The 21,696-nt window shown below is 43.9% G+C and overlaps 1 protein-coding gene across 5 annotated transcripts in view; it reads left to right on the forward strand.

Annotated features, from left to right (window-relative positions):
* Positions 1-21,696, forward strand: part of ZMIZ1 (zinc finger MIZ-type containing 1) — a 439,562-nt gene that overhangs the window by 254,394 nt on the left and 163,472 nt on the right. For all 5 annotated transcript variants that reach the window (XM_027858970.1, XM_027858962.1, XM_027858989.1 and 2 more), the window contains one exon: positions 12,803-12,916. In XM_027858970.1, the coding sequence (XP_027714771.1) occupies positions 12,803-12,916 (114 nt within the window). The remainder of the gene's footprint in view (positions 1-12,802; positions 12,917-21,696) is intronic.

A 21,696-nucleotide genomic window follows, 5' to 3' on the forward strand; every position in this document is an offset into this window, starting at 1 on the left:
CTTCTTCCTGGGGCCCCTAACATGTGCAAAGCACTATGCTGGAGCCTCTTGGGTAGACAGGACAAACTCCCTTTCTTTTTAAATCAGCCAAAACACGACTATGATTTAGGTAACTACTTACTCTGCACTTTTGAAATATTTGTGATTTCATCATCACGTCTGCCTCCTCCGTTTGCCTTCGAAGCCAAAAGCAATGGAAGAAACACCAAAAGTGATGAGCACAGAGTTCTTATCCTAAAGTACCTACAGGTTAGCCTCAGATAACCTTGGATCCCACATCTTATGGACATACTCACAAGGTACTTATTAATTTTTTTATTGAACCTCTGATTTTTTTTCTGTGTAGGGAATTTTCCATGAGGAACTTCCTCTATCAATTTAGATCTACACTTTCTCTACAATTTATAATCTTAGAGAGGGCTCCATGAGGTGAAAGTATTTTCCCAGTGTCACACAGCATGTAGCCTTCTGACCAAGGCCAACTGATCTATCCACTAGGATCAAGACTTAAATTTCTATTGCACTTTAAAGCTTTCTTAAGTGGTCCTACAAGGGAGGTAGTGTGACTGTAATTATTCCCATTTTACAGATGAAGAAACTGAAGGTCAGACAGATTGTGACTTGCTTGTAGTCAAAGGAAGCATAAGAACTTGGGTTTAAAATCAGCATTCTTTCAGCTGGACCTTCCTGTCTGGCCCTCAAAGATCTCTCCCCTAAGCTTTCAGTCTTTCTGCAGCAATCTAACACTCATCTCCCTAGCCCCTCGTGGAGACGTTAACTTGGAATTCCTGTTTCTACCTGTTTCTTTCTGGGTGGTTTAGTTGCCTGAAGTCTTTTAATGCTACCCTTTGGTGAAATTCAATTTTGGTGAAATTCAGTTCCTTCCTCTCTTGGTCAAGGGTGTGTCATCTAGACGTAGTCTCCAACAGTCCCAAGGGGAGAGTTAGGCATCATCCCTGGAGTTCACTTTTCCCACCCTTTCTTCCTGTTTCTAAGCCCTGGGCCCTTGCCAGGTGCCCCCACTAAGTTCCTATTTCCTCTCTAAGAGAGGTTTCTAGCTCTGGGTTCATTAGCATGGTAGAAATGATTGACATTGTCTCAACCCAATGACTGCTCATGCCTTTGGACTCCAGTTAGCGACTCTACCTGCTTCCCCGGGGGTTATCTTTGATAATTCATCACTCAGGTGCCCTCCCCGGGAAATGACTTTTCCTGAATCCTATCATTATAGTTTTATAGCATCAAAACTACTTTAAACATACAGTTATAACAGACAGTTTCCACCTTCTATAAGAAAAGGGTCATTCTGTCACAACCTCCCAGCAGGATTTGCCTTTTACTAGCTCAAAGGCCTTAAGCAGAAGGGATAAAACTCCTGCGTGGCATTTCTCATATCAGGGAGCAGGTAAGGGAGGGATCCTGTCGGGGAGGGGAGGCTTTCCGAGACCTGAAAGCACACTAAGAAGTCGTCTTACTTATAAGTTCAGCCTTTCAGAAGGGAAACTGAGCCCACCCAGGGACATTTCATGTGATCGGAGTGAGAGTTTAGAAGGACCTTAGAGACCTGATTCAATTCCTTTATTTTACAGATAAAGAAAGAAGGATAACAGAGGCAGAGAAATAAGGAGCCTCTCTGGAGGCCCAAAGAAGTGAATTGACTTGTCCAAGGTCATACACAGAGTACTGGGATTCAGACTCGGGTCTTTTGACTCCAAATCCAATGAGATTCCCATTGGGCCACACTTTGTCCCCAAGAAGTTCTCGGACTTGAAATCAATCCAAACCCAGCCTTGACACTTGTTAGCGATATGATCCTGGAAATAATGCTTCAACTCTTGGGTCCTTAAAAGGTCAATCAGTTAACATTTAATTAGCATTTATTTAGGTTTACAAGATGTTTTTCATGTATTGTTTCATTTGACCCTCTCAACAACCCTGGGGTGTAGACATTTTTACCATTATTACCCATTATTATCAATTTTAGCCATTATTACCCTCATTTTACAGATGAGGAAACAGAGGCTTAGAAAGCTCAAGGTGCCTTGCTCAGAGTCATACAGCTTAGAAGAATTTGCAGTCTTCCTGATTACGAATCCAGTTCTTCTTATGCTAAAGTGCTATGGGAGATTAGAGGAGGTCTCGCTGGGAACTGGAGCGATCAGAAAAGGCTTCCTGGAAGAAGCAGGGTTTTACCCAGGCCTTGAAGGATGTGTGGTACGTCGTGCACGGACCACCACTTCCCCAAACCATAGCCTCGGTAGCTGGCTGCTGCAACAATTTCTGCTTTCTTCAGAACCCAGCCAGCTATTGGGGGCCCCCCTCTCTCATGGCTTGATTAAGGAGAGGAGGGAGTCACGGAGTGGATTCCATGAGGGGCGAGGGGCCTCGGCAGCCCCCCACCCGCCCTGGTGATTTGGCCTGGCGTTGCTAAATCAATGTAATCACTCATTTAGCGTAGTTAAGCAGTTTGCTCCTCAGAATTACCTTATTTGCATGACTTTCCATTTCAGCAGCAGTTAAACATGGCAAATTAGGCCCTAGCTGTTGGGAGCATGACATGTTTCAAAGGAAAGGGGGAGGGGGGGTATGGAAGGGGGGAGGGGGCAGGTACACATGGGGTTCTCCCCCTCTCAGAAATACATGAGTTTTTCCAAATTAAAATTCCACCTTTATTTTCCGTGGCAGCAAATCAAAATACATAAAGTAGATTTTCAGATGTTTTTGTTTTCATAGCCGGGCTGTCATGTTAGTGTCTTGATATATTCATAAAATAACAGTAACCCGCCGTAATTGCCCTTAATTTCGAACTGCTTATTGTTCCCATCTTTACTTTGTTGTACCTAAGAAGCGTTGTGTGTGATGAGCATCTGTTTTCTATATTTAGTGGGTGTGAATCTGGGTGTCTGGACTGATTTCCAATTTGGATAATTGCTTTCTCACGTCCTTTCATTCCCCTGCTAGTCTTGGGTTGGTGGCTTGGTTGGTGGCTCGGTGGCTTGGTTGGTTGGTACCTCCTCCTCTGAAAAATTGTTGCAAGGGAGAAAAGTGAAGGGTAATGGAGGCAAGAAAATAAGTAGTCTCTCCAGAAGCCTTGTGACAGTCCCCCTCTGGGGATGCCTAGTTCATTCCAGGTCATTTGACTTTAGCAACTGTATATTAAAAACCTTCTACATGCAGGGTCCTGGGGAGTACCAAGGTCTGTAGGACCATGGACCTGACTCACAAGAAACTTACAGGTTAATAGAGGGAAAAGATGCTTACATGAATAACTAGAATGCCAAATCAAGCTAGATAAATGAAAAAGAGCTTGGAACAAAGTGCTCTCAACATTTCTTGAAGGGAGAGCAAAGTGAGACTCGAGAAAGGCTTTGTGGAGGGTTTAGCGCTGGAATTGTTCTTTGGTGGGAAGAAAGGACCTTTAAAAGATAGAGGTCTGGAGGGAAGGAGGAGGCAAGAAAGAAAGTCCTTTCCAGGAATGGGAGATAGCCTAAGCAAAGGTTGGGAGGTAAGAGCAGGGGACAAGACAAGTCTAGTTGGGACCCAAAAGGAAGGTCCCTTGAAGCCAAAACATTGAGACCTTTAATGGCAGGACCTCAGGAATTTATCATGGATTTGGTAGGTAGTGTCAGCAACTAAAGTGTTTTGATCAGAGTAATACCTTAGGAAGATGACTTTCGTGACATATGGTGGATGGAAATGGGGAGAAGATACTTTGGATTGGGTAGGAGATGACTGTGGCTTCTTTTGGCATATTGTCTTCTGGAAGAACAAAATGTGCCATTAGCCAGAAACTGAATTCCCTTCCTCTCCATTGCAAAGAGAGAGAGGGGCATGAAGGAGAGAGTGCTGGACTCCATGCCAGGAAGACCTGGGTTCGAGTCCTGCCTCAGACACGTACTGGCCATATGACCCTGGGCAAATCCCTTATCTTTCAGCACTCCTGCAACTCTGGCTAAGACTCTGCTTTTCAGAGAGGGTGCCAACCTGCATTGGCAGAGGAAGCCTCCTCACTGGGAGTTTCCTAAACCAACTGGGGTAGAGGTGGGGTGGGGTCCAGTCTGTGTTCTTATTGTGGGAAAGAGATGAAAGGATTGGGCACAAATTCCATAACATGGATGGGCAATCCTTGACAACTCCCTTCCTGTCTGTGGTACCCTCGGCTGATAGCCTTTACTTTCTTCCTCTGCCAAAGGCACAGAGAGGAGGGAGGGGTACCCAACACATCCCATAGTAAATCCGCAGTCCAGCCTGGTCGTAAATCCTAGCCATAGCTCACCAGCATCCAGCCCTCTCCTTCCCACCTCTGGATAAAATCTCCTTAGGGGATGAGCCTTCTCTAGTTTTTAGAGTGTTGGCTGAGTTAGAAGCAGCCAAAGGGCTTTTGGATTCTCAACTCCCCTGCCATTGCTGCCTCCTGAGATGTCTACTTGGCTTTCACACAAGAGCCTTTTGCTCTGAGAGGAGTAAAACCCTGAGCATCTTGCTAACATTGTTCTATATAGCTATTTTCCTGTTATTCATTTTATCTCCAGCCCAGTCACAGTGGGAGCTCAGGAAACAATAACACCACTTTAAACTGCGAAAACACTTCTGACTTTTCAAAACACTGGCACATAGCATCACATCATATCCTCCGGATGCCCCTTGTTGTAGGCAGGGAAAGTGTTTTTATCCCACTTGGCCAGATGGGGAAACTGAGACCCGGAGAGATAAAGCAATTTGCTCATGATCACATGGCTAGTTACTGGCTGAGGAGTCTGGGCTTTTTCCCTCTATTCCACAGTGATAGAGAGGACCAACTGGCCTTTGAGTATCTAGGACAGTAGAATGTGATGCTGCAGAACTCCCCATTGCTATGGCCAGCAGATTGGTTACTCCATGTGTCCCAGTACACTTATAAGTTATGTCCAACAGGCAGGTGAATGCCCAGCAAGAAAGCTTTGTAAAAACAAGGAAGTTTGGGAAATGATGAACAAGAATCACACAGGAGGCTTAGATGGGCTGTGCTCTGCAGTAGTGAATGGAGTACCAATATGGATGGATTTTGAATCCATCTCTAAATACTTCAGTATGGTGATGGATCCATCCTGTGTGATTCTAGGCTACCATCTTCCATAAATTGTCCTTAAAGGAGCTACCCAATGTGCTAGAGTTCTTTGTTCTAGCTCTTCTATTATTTTACAAAGTCCAGGGCAGCCAAGTCACTGAATCTCTCTGTGCCTCGTTTGCCTCTTTTGTAAAATGAGGGGATTGGACTCAATGGCCTCTTAAGGTTCTAGTTTTATATTTATGATCCTCTTAACACTTGAGCTGTCTTTCTCTTCTGCTCTCTCTCTGACCAGCTGACTTCCTTTTCTATTTGGATGTGTCCTTGATGTTGTCTCCTATGCCATTTCTAACCTACAAGTCCCTATTGGGCATATACTCCAGCTGACTCACCTCCACCATGAGTCTTTGCACTGACCTTTAGGGCACCTGGAATTTTTATTCTACCAAGAAGTGGTTTTCCATGACTCATGGCTATATAGCATCACTGAGAGAATGTTGGTGTTAAAAGCAGTGGGCTTTTGAATCAGAAAGCCTTGTGACATCATTGGCTGCACAGTTATCCACATGTGATCAGAGTACATCTTACTCCTTTTTGTACTCTTCTGTTTGCCCTTCTACTGTGTCTTTCCAAGACAGACCAACTCAATGGGCAGCCCACCCAGATGCATGTCATAATGTGGGCGAAATGCATCTTCACTTGGTTCTTCTGGGTTGGATTACTAGATGTCTCTGCCTCCCCCCCCCCCCGTCTCTCTGTCCCTCTGTCACTCTCTCCCTCTTTCTGTCTCTCCCTCTCTCTCTCTCTCTCTCTCTCTGTCTCTGTCTCTCTTCCTGCCCCCCACCCCCGTGTCCCTCTCTCCCTGTCTCCCTCTCCGTTTGCTGGTCTGGAGTAGATTCCAGGTATGCTTTGTAACTTCTTCAGAATCCTTTGCTTATCTCAGTTTCCTCTACTGTAAAATGGAGATAAATAATGGCACCTATCTCCCAGGATTGTTGTAAGGATTGAATGAGATAATATTTGTAAAGTGATTAACACAGTGCTTGGCACATCACATGCATTAAATAAGTGCTTATTCTCTCTTTCCTCCCTCTGGTCACTCTCTCCTGTCACATATCAAGTTGTTAATATCCTTCTTAAAATATCATACCTAGAATTATTAGAGGAGTGGTTTGCCTGGGGCAGATTCTATACACCATCCTTCTCTTCCTGCAGCCTAAGCTTTTACAGAGATATGTCACACCGAAATCACATTCTTGTTGAGCTTTCAGGCTACCAAGACATCTACTTTTTAAAAAAAAAAATACAAGTTGTTGATTTTTATCACCCCAAATATTCAACTTTACATTTATACCTATTAAATTTAATCTTCTTAGACATGATTCGGTTCCTTGAATAGTAAACCAATTCATTGGTCATTGTACAAAGAGTCTACATTTAGAGCGCCAACCGTAAAATTGTTTGTTGATGGCCTTAAAAAAAAGATTCTTAGCATTCTCTGTCCCCTTGTTTTCCACTCTGTCACTGCCCTTTGCGGAAGAGGAAGGAGATTGACAGCTATTTCTGTATTCATTCTTGCTGTCATTACTTAGTGATGAACATCACCTAGTGACCCACCTGCCTCTCTGTTCATGGCTAGGCTGAGCCTTGAGCAGCACAGTCATCAGGGGCTAGGATGGTGTTTGAACCTTTCCGGGGTGCTCTCACATCTCACGGTTCCTGATTTGCTGGTATTGTCTTTAAGAAATCCAGGGTTACTTCCATGCGATGATAAGACCTCAGAGCTAGGATTGGGTACAGATTCGATGATTACTTTTTGGATACACATATGTGTTCAATGCTAGAGATTTCTGCTCTGCGGGTCTCCTAGGTTTGTTATGGTCAGTCTAGTCCAATGTATTACTGTGAAGGTCCCAGATTTCTGGTCACATATGATGTCAGGGGTGTGTGTGTATGTGTGTATGTGTGTGTGTGTGTGTGTGTGTGTGTGTGTGTGTGTGTGTACAGAAAGTAGGGGGAGCCGTTTTCCCCCTTTGCCTCAGACACACAATATGCCTTGTCCTAACTGTGGGGCAGAGTATGGCCAGACGCATCTCTTCCTTGTTGCAGACATTACACTTCACAAGATCACAGAATGTTAGAGCCAGAAGGGACCCTAGGATTCATTTAGCTAAGGGTTCTTAACCTATCTAGTATTATGGACCCCTTTAACAGTGTCCAGTGAAGCCTAGGAACCCCTTTTCAGTGTAGTAGAGTAGTATTTTTAATACACAAAATAAATGCATAGGATTACAAAGGAAATCTGTTATATTGAAATGAAATTATTAAAATCTTTTTTAAAATTCTTGTGATAGAGGAAGCTGGGTGACTCAGGGGATAGAGCATTGGCCTTGGAGTCAGGAGGACCTGAGTCCTCAGGCAGCTGACACTTACTTGTATGTATATAAGTGTGGTCCCTTGACTGGTGGGACATTTTAAAGACTATGCCTCTTCTTTCTTATTATTTTAATTCAACAATACTTACTGTGGTTACTTGAGCCAAGGAAGGTAGAGCTGGTATTGGGAAAGCAGAGAACATGCTGTGTTAAGAGACTAAAAAATGGTAAATGATATGGACTTCTTTGGGGTGTCCTGTCACTGAAATATTTAGGCAGAAGCTGATTGACCATCAAGGATGCTATGGATGGCATTCCTGCATGGGGTGGAAGGCAGAAACTCTAGGGTTCACTTAGTAACTATGTAACACTGGGCAAGTCAACCTCACTGGATCTCAGTTTCCTCATCTGTAAGTAAAGGGATTGGTCTCGATCACCTCTAAAGGCTCTTCTGGCTGTAAATCTGTGATCCTATTATGTGATACTCTGACATGGGAGTGCTTGCCAGGTAACATACAGGTAGATACAGCTTGAGGAAACAAAGCTCCATTATGAAATTATAACTTGGTTCTTTCTTCATCGGTTATGACAAGACTGTGAAGTATGTGGCACTTGGAAGATGCCAACACCACACGGGACGACACCTACACTACCAAAGTCACCCTGGGCAGCAGGTGTTCATCCTTTCCTCTGACACGAGTGTCATAAAGAGATCCCTGATGAGGCCACGAATCCCCTTGTGCGCACTGTAGGTCCCCTTAGGACCTTCAGCAATTTGCCTGCTTTCCCAAAGCTCAGCTTTGTCTGTCACTGGCTCTCTCCTGGACTTCAGAAATCTAACCATCTCCCAGTCTCTAGAAGGGGAGAACTGAGGTCCCAGAAGGAGCCCCATGCAGCCTTCCTCACTGCCCTGGGGCTTCCCTGGTGTGCCCCCCAGGTGCATGGCTGCAGCTGCCAGGGAACTGGTCTGACTCGTCCCCGAGCCCCAGAGCAGCTGCTGTGGGAGCTGGCACACCCAGGCTCCCGGCTTCCAGCCCAGAGTGATTTGGCTGGGGTTATGAACTTGACTGATTCATGGATCGGGGAGAGAGACGGCTATTTTACCTTGTGGTCTTTGTTCCCAGAGCCACCACCTGAGTACCAATTCTTCTGATTTACTTCCTTTAATACCAGGAACTGAGGCAAGGCAAATGGGTGGAAGGCCCAGGGAACCCTGGGATATAAAGGAAGGAAGGAGTGCCAACAGGAATTAGAGGAGAAAATGACTAAAAGAAGAGCTTAGGAGGTCTGAGATTTTTTGTTTACTCTGTGGGATGCTGAACACATGATGTAGTTTAAGACATACTGTAGAATTTTAGGAATGAGAATGGATGGATCCTTGTATCTCATTTTGGAAATACAGGAGTAGAGTTCTCCAGCTTGGCCACGGTCCCATCCTAGTCTCAGGGTCAGATGCTGTCCTGATTCAGCTCCTCAGAAATCAGAACTGAAACATGATGTTTAAGGGATCACCCTGTGCCCAGACTCACTCTTATTCTTGCATCTTTCCATCGATAAAGTGCCCACTATGCAGAGCACTGTGCTTTGATGAAGATAAAAAGGACAGAGAAGGCACAATACCTGTCCTCATGGAGCTTACAGTCTAGTAGGGGAATAAGACAGAAATACATAATCATAATACACAATAGTGTATGAGGGCAAGCAGAATGGTACAGTGGAAAGAGCCCAAGCTTTTAGAGTCAGAGGACCTGGGTTCAAATCCTACTTCTCCATGTTTGGCCTTGTGTAAGTACTTAACCTGCCTGGGTCCTTCACATTACTATCCAGATAATCTTTTCTTTCATATTGATTTGATCATATCAGTCCTCTACTCAGATATCTTCAGTGGTTTCCCATTGCTTGTCAAGGAAATTCAAACTCTTGTGCCATATTTCTTTCATTCAAGGCCATCCACAGTCTGGCACAAGCTTACCTTGCCTGAAAAAGCAGTGACTTTTCTCCTTATTAAAACTAAGCTTGTATTTACTCACCTATCCCCCAATAGGATGTAAAGACCTTGAAAGTAAGAATGGCTTCCTTTTGGTCTTTGTATTTCCTGTACCTAGCACAGTGACTTGTGAATGGGATTAATAACTGACTGTTGAAATGAAAAGGAAGTGAGTGGGTGAGTTCCCCAGTCAGTCACTCAGCAAAGATTTATTAAGCACCTACTATGTGCAGGCAGTATTCTCAACACTGGATATAAACAGCAGCGTGAAAGTCAGAATGTGGGGTCAGGGCTTAGATGAAGATAATGAGCTTGTTTCCGGACATGTTGTGGCTGAGATGCCAGTGGATGTACAAGTGGAAGCAATTTTAGATGTAGGTCTTGAGTACTAAAGATGGGAAATCATGACTAGACATAGGGATTTGAGGATGATCTTACTTGAAAGTAAGTGACTTTTCCAGGGAAGAGACTATAAGGGAAAGAAGAAAAGAAAGCCAAGAATAGACCAGATACTTGTAAGAATTAAAAAGAGGCTGAGGAGCCAGTGAAAGAGTTGGAAGAGAGATGCAAGGAGAAGCAGGGGGATGTGACGTCCCCAAAGCCAAGTGTGGAAAGAGTATCCAGTTTTGAAGAGTGATCAGCTAGGGGAAAAACTATAGAAAAGTCAAAGAGGACTGAGAAAGGTCATTGGATTTGGAAACTGGGCTCACTGAGAATCTTTGCAAAAGCAGTTTCAATGGAATAGATGCAGTGAAATGAAGACGAGCACATAAGCTCTACAGAGAGACAGCCTTCCTTTTTTTCCATCCTCCATAGTACTCAGCATTTAAAAGAAGCTCCATCAATGATGGGCGAGTAGAGGACTATATGTATTTGTGCACCTGTCCTTACTCACATTTAAGGAGCTCACACTCATTTGCATACACAAACCTCATGGATTTGCTAGATCCCTAGAGAAACTTAGCTTCCAGATAGAACAATTTGGAGCTATGTCCAAAGGGTTATAAAAATGTGCATACCCTTTGATCCAGCAATAGCACTTCATAAAAATGGGAAAAGGACCCACGTGTACAAAAATATTTATAGCAGCTCTTTCTGTGGTGACAAAGAATTGGAAATTGAGGGGATGCCCATCAATTGGGGAAAGACTGAACAAGTTGTGATATATGAATGTCATGGAATACTATTGTGCTATAAGAAATGAGGAACAGGCAGACTTCAGAAAAACCTGGAAAGCCTTGCATGAACTGATGCTGAGTGAAGTGAACCAAACCAGGAGAATATTGTACACAGTAACAGCCACATTGTGTGATGACTAACTTTGATAGACTTAGCTCTTCTCAGCAATACAAGGATCTAAGATATCTCCAGAAGCCTCATGATGGAAAATGCTATCCACATCCAGAGAAAGAATTAGGGCATTTGAATACAGATCGAAGCGTACTATTTGCTTTTTTTTTTTCCTTCTGTTTTGTTCTGTTTCTTCTTTCTTGTGGTTCCTCCTCTTGGTTCTAATTCTACCTTACAACATGACTAATGTGAAAATACGTTTAATAGGAATGTATATGTAGAGCCTATGTCGGATTGCTCGCTGTCTTGGGGAAGGAGGTGGGGAGGGAGGGGGAGAAATTTTAAAACTCAAGAGCTTATGGAAGTGAACGTTGAAAACTAAAAATTAATTAATTAATTAAAAAAAGAAAGAAAACAAAAAATTAAAAAGAAAAGAAAAGAAGCCTAGCTTCCAGATACTGACCCCTGTCTTGTAGCTCTGTGGGTAGTTCACTCTGAAGCCAAGTCTTGACAGGCTGGACCCATTGTGCTGTGGAACTGACTCCTCTTGGTCCAAGGACCCAGAAGACTTTGAATAGTAGACTCAAAGTAGGAGAATGCCATATGATGCCTCCCCAAAAATTCCAGTGGCCCAGACCAAACACGAGCTAGGGAGGGTGAGCCATGAGAAGAAAGAAGAGGAGGTTCTGGGCTTCTAATTCCAAGAAATGAGCCAAGGTCATGCTGTAACACAGACCTGGGGAGAGAACAACCCCTTCTGTCTCAGCTGGAATGAGCCCGATGCCTCTGTCCAGGGTCCTGGCATGGGTGTGACTCCCCAGATCTCTTTGTTCCCAGTGACCTCACCGTGGGTCCAGAGTTTGTGAGAAAACAGGGCTGGTGATTCAGAGCCCCTTCTCACTGTGAAAAAGTGGGAGTACATCAGAACCAGCATTATAGGGTCATAGATAGAATGGGGGGGCCTCAGAGGCTTTCTAGTCTAAACCTCTCATTTTATTGAAGAGGAAAAGGAGGCCCAAGGAAGTTGAGTAACTTGCTTGAAGTCACATGAGTAGTAAGCAGCCAAGGAGGCAGGGTTCATGGAGGTGGTTGAATGTTAGATTTGGAAATCAGGTGCTGGGCATCGTTTAAAGCAATGGGTTCCTCTTTTCCCAGTTTCTCATATCCATCCCCTAGAAACACCCTGGCTGTATGCCTCTGTTCTCCTCACCCCCAAATCAATAGAAAAGAAGAGGATAGTTTATCAGATGCTAATCTGGTATCCGTTGTTAAATAGATTAACATCTGATTACCAACCCCTCTTTATGTACAACACAGAGAAACTCCCTATGTCCTTGGCTGCCTCGCCTAATGCCACTGGAATAGGGTGTTTTGTCCACACTTGTTTGTCCTTATGGCTGCTTGGCTGCCCTTGTGGGCTGTGTTTGCTTATAGGCTATTCCTGAGATCCAAGGGAAACTCTTGGCAGGTTTCTGCATGTCAACTGACTAGGGGGCAAAAAACCTACTATGCTCCCTGAGCAGATCTGGAACTCCTAGCAAACAGGCTGTCGAATAAAAACCAACCAGTCGGGTTATATCTTCTTGTCATTCCTCTAGAAGTAAGAATGTTGTAGGGCAGAGAGCTCTGGGTTAGGAGGCACATCTTCATGCTAGTCCTGGCTTTACTATTTACCGTTTGAGTTAGAGCCTTAGCTTTCTCAGCTGTAAAATGGGGATGATACCTGTCCCTCCCTACTTCCCTAGGGTATTGTGAGCATCAAGGGAGATTATACGTCCTAGGTCATAGATTTGGAGCTGGGATGGACCTTAGAGGTCATCTAGTTCAAAACCCCCATTATACAGTTGAAGAAACTGAGACCCACAAAGGGTAAATGACTTGTCCAAGGTCATACAAGTAGAACATGGCAAACGGGCAATTCAAGTTCAGGGCTTGTCACTCCAAGCTCAGTTCACTTTCTACTCTACCGCACTGCTTCCTACAGAACTTTGAAACGCGTAAAGCATATGCAGGTATTAGGTATTTTTACTGTTCTTCTTAACTCTATCTCTTTCTCTCTTTGCTCTTCCTTGCCTCATGCTCAGTTGTTTCTCCCCTCCACAGCATTTGCAGAATCCTGCCAACTTCCACAATGCCGCAACGGAGCTCCTGGACTGGTGCGGTGACCCAAGAGCTTTCCAGAGGCCCTTCGAGCAGAGCCTGATGGGATGTTTGACGGTAAGCTGGGTTTTCATGGCGTGGGACCATCCTTGCTTGAGCCATTTGTTCATATCAGTAGCAGCAAGGTCTGTGACCTGGATTCTCCCAAGAGCTGGTCATAAAGAAAAGGCAACTGGGAGGACCTCCCTTCTTCTAAAAGACCATAATCCCTCAACCTAACCTTGCTCCTACCTGAATGCCTTGACTGGGAGAGCATTGACTTCCCTTAGGTGTCAGGAATATCCATAAGCAAATGTAGTTTGTAGTGCCATGAGGGAAAGAAAGAAAAAGAAGAAATTCAGTTCCCCTCCCCACTTAAGCTCTCGGGGTGAGGGAGACATGGTTCCTGGCCTTGCGGAGCTCCAGTTCTAACAGGGAAAAGAGTCCTGACATGTCAAGTTTTCAATCTGATGGGAGGAGCAGACAGAGCTGTATGTGGAAAACCATAGGGACACAGCCAAAAGATATGCCATGCTGAGGTATGGAGCCAGAGGCTTGAGAACCAAGGAGATGCCCAGGTGAGTGAAAATCTGATCAGATGGGAAGTTAGTCTGGAAAGGGTTACTGGAGGAAAATGAGTGTTGGGTCAGCCTTTCAAGGAGAGAAGAAATAAACATTGATGGAGAGGAGTGTCCTATGCACCAACTCAAGAAAGGTAAGGAAGGGCAGATGTGCTCTGGATAACGAGCAATTTTAACTGGCTGGAACAGAAACTCAGATCCAGGGAGTTATGGGAAATGGCACAGACACTTGGTGGAAGGCCCCAGAGCAGGTCATAGTTCTACCTACAGACAAAACCTGAGGAGAGGTCCTATTCGAGGGAACGTCTATGAAATGTTTACTAGGTGACAGATACCAAGCGTACAATGACAAAAACTAAATAATCCCTGCCTCCAAAGAGCTGGCATTCTTTTGGGGAGGCAATATGTGGATCAGAAAAGGCCTCATATAAAAAAGACTTTTGAGCTGAGCTTTAAATGAAACAACAGAGAGGCAGCGTGAATGATGCTGCCAGAGTCAGTGAACTCTGGATTCAAATTCTGTCTCTGTCACACAGTAACTGACTCAGTGTTCCAGTTAACTCCTAGGGTGATGAATTGTAGATGACTTCTGAATTTCTTTGGCAGAGGGAGCTTCCTCACTGGGAGTTCCCTTCCCATCTTAATTGGGGAGTTGGGGTCAGGAATGAGGCATGTACACAAATAACCATAATACAGGTCAGAATTTGATAAGTGAAGTTTGTGTGTCTAATGGGCCAGGTGGACTAGAGGGAAGGAACGTAGAGAGAGAAAGGGTCCTCCTCTAGCTGAGAAGGTCAAGGAAGACTTCATGGAAAAGGTGATACCTGACCTGGGCCTTGAAGGAAAAGGAGGATTTCAGGAAGTAGAATCTAAAGATAGACCATCCCAGGTATAGGGGAGAGATCAAGAATATACAGAGAGGAGAGGGGGACAGATAGTCCTAACAGTAAATCCTATCTGTGTGGCTAGCAGGTAGAGCGGATAAAGGAGATACTGTGAAATTACAGCAACAGCTTCCATTTCTGTACCACTTTTAGTTTACAAAATGCTTTGTATCCATTTTCTCGTTGTGGTGGTGTTCTTAAGTTGTGTCTAGCCTTTTGTGTCCAACCTTAAGTTGTGTCCAAACCCATTTGGGTTTTCTTAGCAAAGATAATGGAGTGGTTTGCCATTTCCTTCTCCAGCTACAGATGAGAAAACTGAGGCAAACCGGGTTAAGTGACTTGCCCAGGGTCACACCGCTAGTAAGTCTCTGAGGCCAGATTTGAACTCAGGTCTTCCTGACTCCAGTCAATTACTCTATCTGCCGTGCCACCTAACTGCTCTTACAATAACCCTCTGAGGGAGGTGCGATTATCATCATCTCCCCTTGAGGAAAGTGAAGGTGAGAGAGTTTAAGGGGTTTGTCCAGGATTTCTGCAGCTACTAAGTGTCTAAGGTGGGATTTGAATCCGGGTCCTACTGATCCCAAGTCCAGTCCTCTGTCTACCATACCACAATGCCCCTTTAACTAAGGAAAAAGTCCTGTTTTGGTTCTGGAATAACAAGAGTTTGCCATTTTAGCCTTTTGACAGCAAGGCACCTTGGAAGATCTCAAAGCAGAGGGGAGACTGATCTGACCTGCCCATCAGAAAGATGGTCTTGAATTGGGGCTGTTAAAAAAAAAAAAAAGTGTTTGCCAGTTTTTTGGAGGAAAGACTGGAAGCAGGGAGACCGTTCAGGAGGCTACTGCAGTAGGCCAAAGGAGAGGAAAAGAGGACCTGAAATAAGCTGGTGGCCATTGGAATGATCATGAATTTGAGAATTATTCCCAAGAGAGAATTAGCAGAATTTGCTTACTGACTGGATGTAGGAGGTTAGGGGGAAGAAGAGCTAAAGTCACTCTAAGATAATAACAATAATAATAATTATAATAATAGCCAGCATTTGCATAGCAGTCTGTGGTTTGCATTTACATATATTATCTCATTTTATCATCACAGCAAACCTGGGATATAGGTGCTTTGTTATTCCCATTTTACAGGTGAGAAAACTGAGGCAGACAGAGGTTAAGTAACCCAGAGTCTAAGGTCTTAGGTCTTCCTAATTCCAAGTCCAGCATTCAATCTACTGTGTCGCCTAGCTGCCTCATATAATAAATAATAATAAAGATTTTATTTATGCATCATAGGCCCCCAAATTAATTATTATATATCTTCAAGGAGAAGAAATAGGAGTCAAGGGCTTCTGCCTGCTTTGTAAGGATTGAGAATCAGTAGGATCAAGGCAACTCCCTGGGGACCTGTCCCCAATGTTTGCCCTTCCCCATGTCTCTAGTGGCCCCACTGGATTATGGCCCCCATCCCATTTCCCTAATCCTCTTTGCTGGAGAGCCCTCTCCTAGGACAGAGTAAGCCCCATGACCAGGTGATCTCCAAGGTCCCTCTAGGATCCCATCCTGTGACTGTGGAGCTGAGGGTCACAGCTCCTGGGCCCTGTTGGGACAACCATTCCTTCTTCCCGTCCCTTTGCAGTCTCTGCAATCCCTAAAGTGACCTTTCAAAACAAATTCTTCTAAATCCACATGACTTTGAGGGATAGAAATTAGAAACCACTTAGCCTCTGGTGTCATTAGAGCTTTTGCGTCACTCACCCAGGGCTTCTAAGTAGTTCCCACACTATTAATATGATTGATCAGGGACTTTCCCAAAACATCAGAGGCCTTATTGTGCAGTTTGGGCTCAGTCTGCTCCAGTTGGGAAGAGGGAATGTATCACTCTTTTTTCTTTTTTTTTTCTTTCACTCTTTCAAATATATTTTGCAGCTTAACTAGACTTTCAAAAAAATGTGCTTTAAATATATATATATTAATCAACCTCAGACCAGAACTTTCCATCAAATTATTTGATGTCAGATTTCTTTCAGCCCTTGCCTTTTCTTCTCATTCCATACCACTTACCCCTCCTCTGCTCTTCCATTCCACAGGGCCACTGTTAAGCAAGGGAGATAGAGAGAAGGAACAGGCATTTATTAAGTACCTACTATGTGTTAGGACTATGCTAAGAACTTTACAAATATCACCTCATTGATTCTTACAGGAGCCCTATTTGGCAGATGCTATTATGATCTCCATTTATGAGCGATCAGAGACTGATTTACCCAAGGTTACACAGCTAGTATCTGAGACTTATTTAAACTAAAGTCTTTCTGACTCTAGGCCCAGTTTTCTATCCACTGTACCAACTAACTACCACTAGGTGGATAAGAAGAAGAATGGGGACTGGGGTGGAGTGGGGAGGAGGGAGGAAGAGTTTCCTTATCAGGGTCTCTTACAGAGACAGAGAATTCAGAAGATATTATCAATAACTATCAATGATATTTCAAAAAATGCAGTGATCACTTGGGTATGTTATGTGCCTAAGACCTGAGGCAGTTAATAGCAAAGCCTAATCCATAAGACTTCCCCAGAGAAACTTACAACACAGAGGTACGCAAACACATGGCCGTGTATTGAGGCTACGCGGAGTGGTATCACAGAATGGCACAAGCCCACGCGCAGTAGAGTCTAGTAGTTTGGGGTCTAATAATAACATGAAGGATAATAACAAATAGCTGACATTTATATTACGTCTCCAGGTTTGCAGATCTCCTTAAAGTAGATCATCTACTTTGATTCTCACAACAACATCCATGAGATAGGAAACCAGAGGTCAGAGGGATATATGACTTACTCAGTCACACAGCTAGGATCTTGAAGGATGGGCAAAGCTTCATTAGGTGGAGATGGCCAGAGGAAAAAGTGTGAGCAAAAGTATGGACGTAGGAAAGTATAGGTCGTAGGTGGTCTATGGAATCAGAGACCCAGATCTGGAGGGATCTCATAGGTTACCTGGTCCAGTCCCTTCATCTTATAGAAGAAAGAGGTGAAGACCAAGGAGATTCTCTGAAGCCTGGTCGGCTCTCCACTGCCTCCTCATTATTCATGGAAGGATGAAAAATCTCGTTGTGCTGGAACAAAGGGGACTAATGGTGGAAGACTTACTTAGGGAAGTGAGGACCAGATTGTGAAAGGTTTATCTGATAAACAATGAAAATTCATTAAAGGTTATCATTGTGTAGGGAAGTAATGCGAACCCGTGTTACTTGCTATCGCTTAAGAAATTTGAGCTGTGCCTTAAGAAGTTTAGTCTGGCAGCAGTGTGTGGAGAAGGGAGAAACGAGATCTTCATTTAAGAGGCTATTATAATAATAGTCTCCTAAATAAGAGATAGGGCAGCTAGGTGGTGCCATAGCGAATAGAGCACCAGGTCTTGGAGTTAAGAAGACTCATCTTCCTGAGTTCAAATCTGACCTCAGACACTTCGTAGCTGTGTGACCCTGGGCAAGTCACATAACCCTGTTTGCCTCAGTTTCTTCATCTGTAATATGAGCTGGAGAAGGAAACAGCAAACCGCTCTAGTATCTTTGCCACAAGAACCCTAAATGGAGTCATGAAGAGTTAGACATGATTGAAAATGACTGAACAACAACAATGTAAGAGATGATTGAGGGGGAAGGAGGAAGGGTCATCGGCAGTGGGAAGAAGGGAGGAATAGATTCTACAGGCAGAACAAAGGAAGAGTCGATAGGAATTGACAACTATGATCCCAGTGGAGACTGAGGAAGAAGTAGTAAAAATTTCAAGTCTGGGTGACAGGAGCATGCTGGTCTCATTAACTGAAATGGAGACATCATGGATTAGAGCTAGGGGTGGGGGGTGTGCTAAGTTTGGTTTTAGACAAATTGAATATGTACTCTATTTGAAAATAAAAAAATAAACCAGCCCCCCCCCGTTTTGTTTATTTTTTAGTTCAAAGAATTTAGTACTCAAAAGGACCTCAGAAATTATCTTGTCCTAGGACCATATATTTCAGGCTAGAAGAAAACTTTAGAGGCCTTCTGGACCAAATAAGATAACTGAGACCCAGACAGATGGAGTGATTTACTTAAGGTCACACTAATCATAAGTGACAAGGGCTGGGATTTAAAACCAGATCATCTGGCTCCAAATCCTGAAACCTTTCTACTGTATACTCTGCCTCCCATCCAACCCCTTCAATTTATGGATTTAAAAAAAAAAAAAAAACTAAGTTAGGTTAAGTTAAGAAACTAAGTTAAGTGACTTGAAGATCATCACATAGGTAATATTTTGCACAGACAGGTTTTGAACTCCCATCCTCTGACTTCAAATTCAGCACACTTTCCTTTAGACCTAACTCTCTTCTTTTCTTCTTTTGTTCCTAAAGTCCTCTCCTGCCATACTGTTCTCTCTAGTCGTTGAGCACCAAGCTGGGTATACAATAGTAGCATCATTTAAATATATAATGCTTCCAGTGAAGGCAGGGGAAGGGAAGAAGACAGTAGAAGACATTCCCCATGATGTCCATATTGGAAGAACCTAGAGAAGACCCAGCAGTTCTCACCATATTTACCACCTGCCCATCCCCACCCACCCTTTTCCACTAGTGGTTGCAAAGACATCAGCAGAGCTATTGGGAAAGATCCTGGTGACTGAAATGTTTCCACCAAGCTAACCACTCTTCCTTGCTCATCTTCAGTTCTACCCAGCTCAGCATGAGGTTCTGGTTACATAAAGATTCCCTTTGTTCCAGGGAGACATCTACCCCAGGCTGTGGCCAGTGTCTCCAGACAAGAAGCTCAGACAGTCAGGAGGCTCCACTGAAAAGGATTTGAACTTGGTTTGCCGCAGTAGGGTGTGAAAGCCTCGTCATAGTCATCCTTGACTCATCCAGTGCTTTGTATTTGGGCAAAGAACTCTCTGAGTCCTGTAAGATTTACAATGTGATTGTCCCATGACAGTCTTCTGAAGGTGGGAATATACATAGCATTATTTCCACTATGGGGCAGCTAGATGGCACAGTAGATAGAGCACTGGGATTGGAGTCAGGAAGACTCATCTTCATGAGTTCAAATCTGACCTCAGACACTTCCTAGCTGTGTGACCCTGGGCAAGTCACATAACCCTGTTTGCTCAGTTTTCTCATCAATAAAATGAACTGGAGAAGGAAATGGCAAACCACTCTAGTATCTTTGCCAAGAAAACTCCAGATGGGTCACAAGGTTAGATACAACCAAAAGCAACTGAACAACAACAACAATTCTACTCTGATGGAGAATATGAATCTCAGATTATGTGACTTGCTCATGGTCACGCATAACTAGGGAGTGACTGAACCAGGATTTGCAAAGCATTTAGTATACAGTAGGTGCCTAAAACATGCTAATTGCCTTCTATTACACCTTGATCTGGTTGTCACAAAAGTATGGTGAAATGAATAAAATACTAGCCTTGGAGGCAAGTAGTTTCAAATCCTGAATCTGACTCATACTAGAGCAATTAAATTAATGAGAAAGTCATTTAACTTATCTGGATCTCTGTTTTCTCCTCTGTAAAACTGATCTAGATGACTTCCCAGATCCCCTCCCACTCTGAATCTGTGATGCTATCTTTTTATACTCACACAACCACTCAGTGAGGTAGATAGCAGAGGATTATTAAGCTCATTTAGTAGGTAAGAAAATAAGTGCCTAAGGGGGTGGAAAGGATTTGTCCAAGGTCATAGAGAAGTTAGTAATGGGTCTATAACCTGCATCCCTTGAGTTCAGTGAGTGTTCTTCCTGTCACCTGAAGATGTGGGTTCTAGAACAGTACTACAAGCCACATTCAGAGCTAGAACCTGGCATCGTGCATCCTCACCTACGCCCAGTGTAAACTCGGGAATGCACCTCCCCACTTGACTGTATGATCTTGATTTTTCTGGTACTGTTTCCTCATCCGTAAAATAAAAAAATTGGCAATAATGGTTCCAGAGAACAGGAAATGAAACATCACTTCCTCCTTTTGGGCGAGAGATGGGAGATTACTAGAGCAGACCATTGGGTACCTTTTAAGATGTCATCATGTCAGGTGGTTTTGCCTAACTTTTTTTTTTTTTTGTTATGGGGGAAAGATTCCGTTCTTAAAGAGCAGAAGGAGGTGAATATCCAGAAGTGAATGTGAAACAAAAAGCTTTAACAAAACTTATTTTAAGGAAAGTAAGGGATTGGATTAGATGACTCTGATTGGAATATTCAGTGATTGCAAACATGGCTCTCAGGCTGTCCTTCATAGGTTCTCTGACCATGTCATCCAGGAAAGCCAGCGAGCCAGCTTGGTACGATGGAAAGAACTTTGGATGTAGAGTCAGGATATTTGGGTTTAAATCCTGGCTTTGCCACTTTCTACCCTGAAAATCTGCAAGGGCCTTTTCTACACTAAATCTAGGACGCTGTGATTTTAAGCTCTCTGGGCCCCAGTTTCCTCATCTATAAAATGAGGAGGTTAAACATGGTGGATGGCCTTGGGTCCCTTCCACTCTCAGTAAGTCTTGCCTTATGAAATGCTCATAACCACTCTGTAAAATTAGGTAAGTGAGATGTGCCTACAGTCTTATCACCCTGCCTCCGTTCAGTCTATCCCACCTTTTCCTGGTTGATAATAACTCTCCGGGAGATAGCAGAACCTAAGCGTCAGGCTGTCAGAAGGAAGGTTAGGGTTAAGCAGCCAGCATTACAGAGTACCAACTCATAACCTTTCTAGAGGGAGCAGAGGAAGAAAAGGTATATTGACTCTCTACAGGGCTTGAACTATTTCTTTCAAGTGTTCATTAAAAGTCCCTGCGCCGGGCTTGTGTTAGCTGTGCCAGTGAAGGGCAGAGGGAGAAGAGTGGCATTTGATGGACTGGTAAGCTCCCACAGAAATAAATGATGGGGGAGGCCGCGCTGAAGCATGGGCCATGTTGACCAGAAGAGGGCAGTAGAAGGCTTCAGCCTCACTTACCTACCCTTCTTTGGAGGGCCAGGAATCTGCAAGCCCTAACCTCCCTGCCTCACCCCCAGTATTTTCTTCTTCCATAATTGATAAGATGGTCGGGGGAGAAGTCTGATTTAGTCCCTAGGGCCAGAGGCGGGTATTTGTGTCTGTCCACCACAGTTTATTTTGAAACTTAACCTATAGGGAAGGGAAGGTGAGAGGAAAAAATGTCAGATCTAAAAATGAAATGAAATTTTTAAAAGAAACCTAGCCTGCTATGGCGGATTAACAGAGGTGGCAGCGAGATCACATTTCTGGGTAGCTTCGAAGTTGGAGGCGAGAATTAGTGACCCAAGGATAGGTGCTCCCCATCCCTTTCCAAGGCACAGGTGGTTGTTCGGTTTTTTCAGTCACGTTCCACTCTTCATGACCTCATTTGGGGTTTT

This window comes from Vombatus ursinus, unplaced genomic scaffold (assembly GCF_900497805.2).
Source record: "Vombatus ursinus unplaced genomic scaffold, bare-nosed wombat genome assembly UNPS02000749.1, whole genome shotgun sequence".
NCBI lineage: Eukaryota > Metazoa > Chordata > Mammalia > Diprotodontia > Vombatidae > Vombatus > Vombatus ursinus.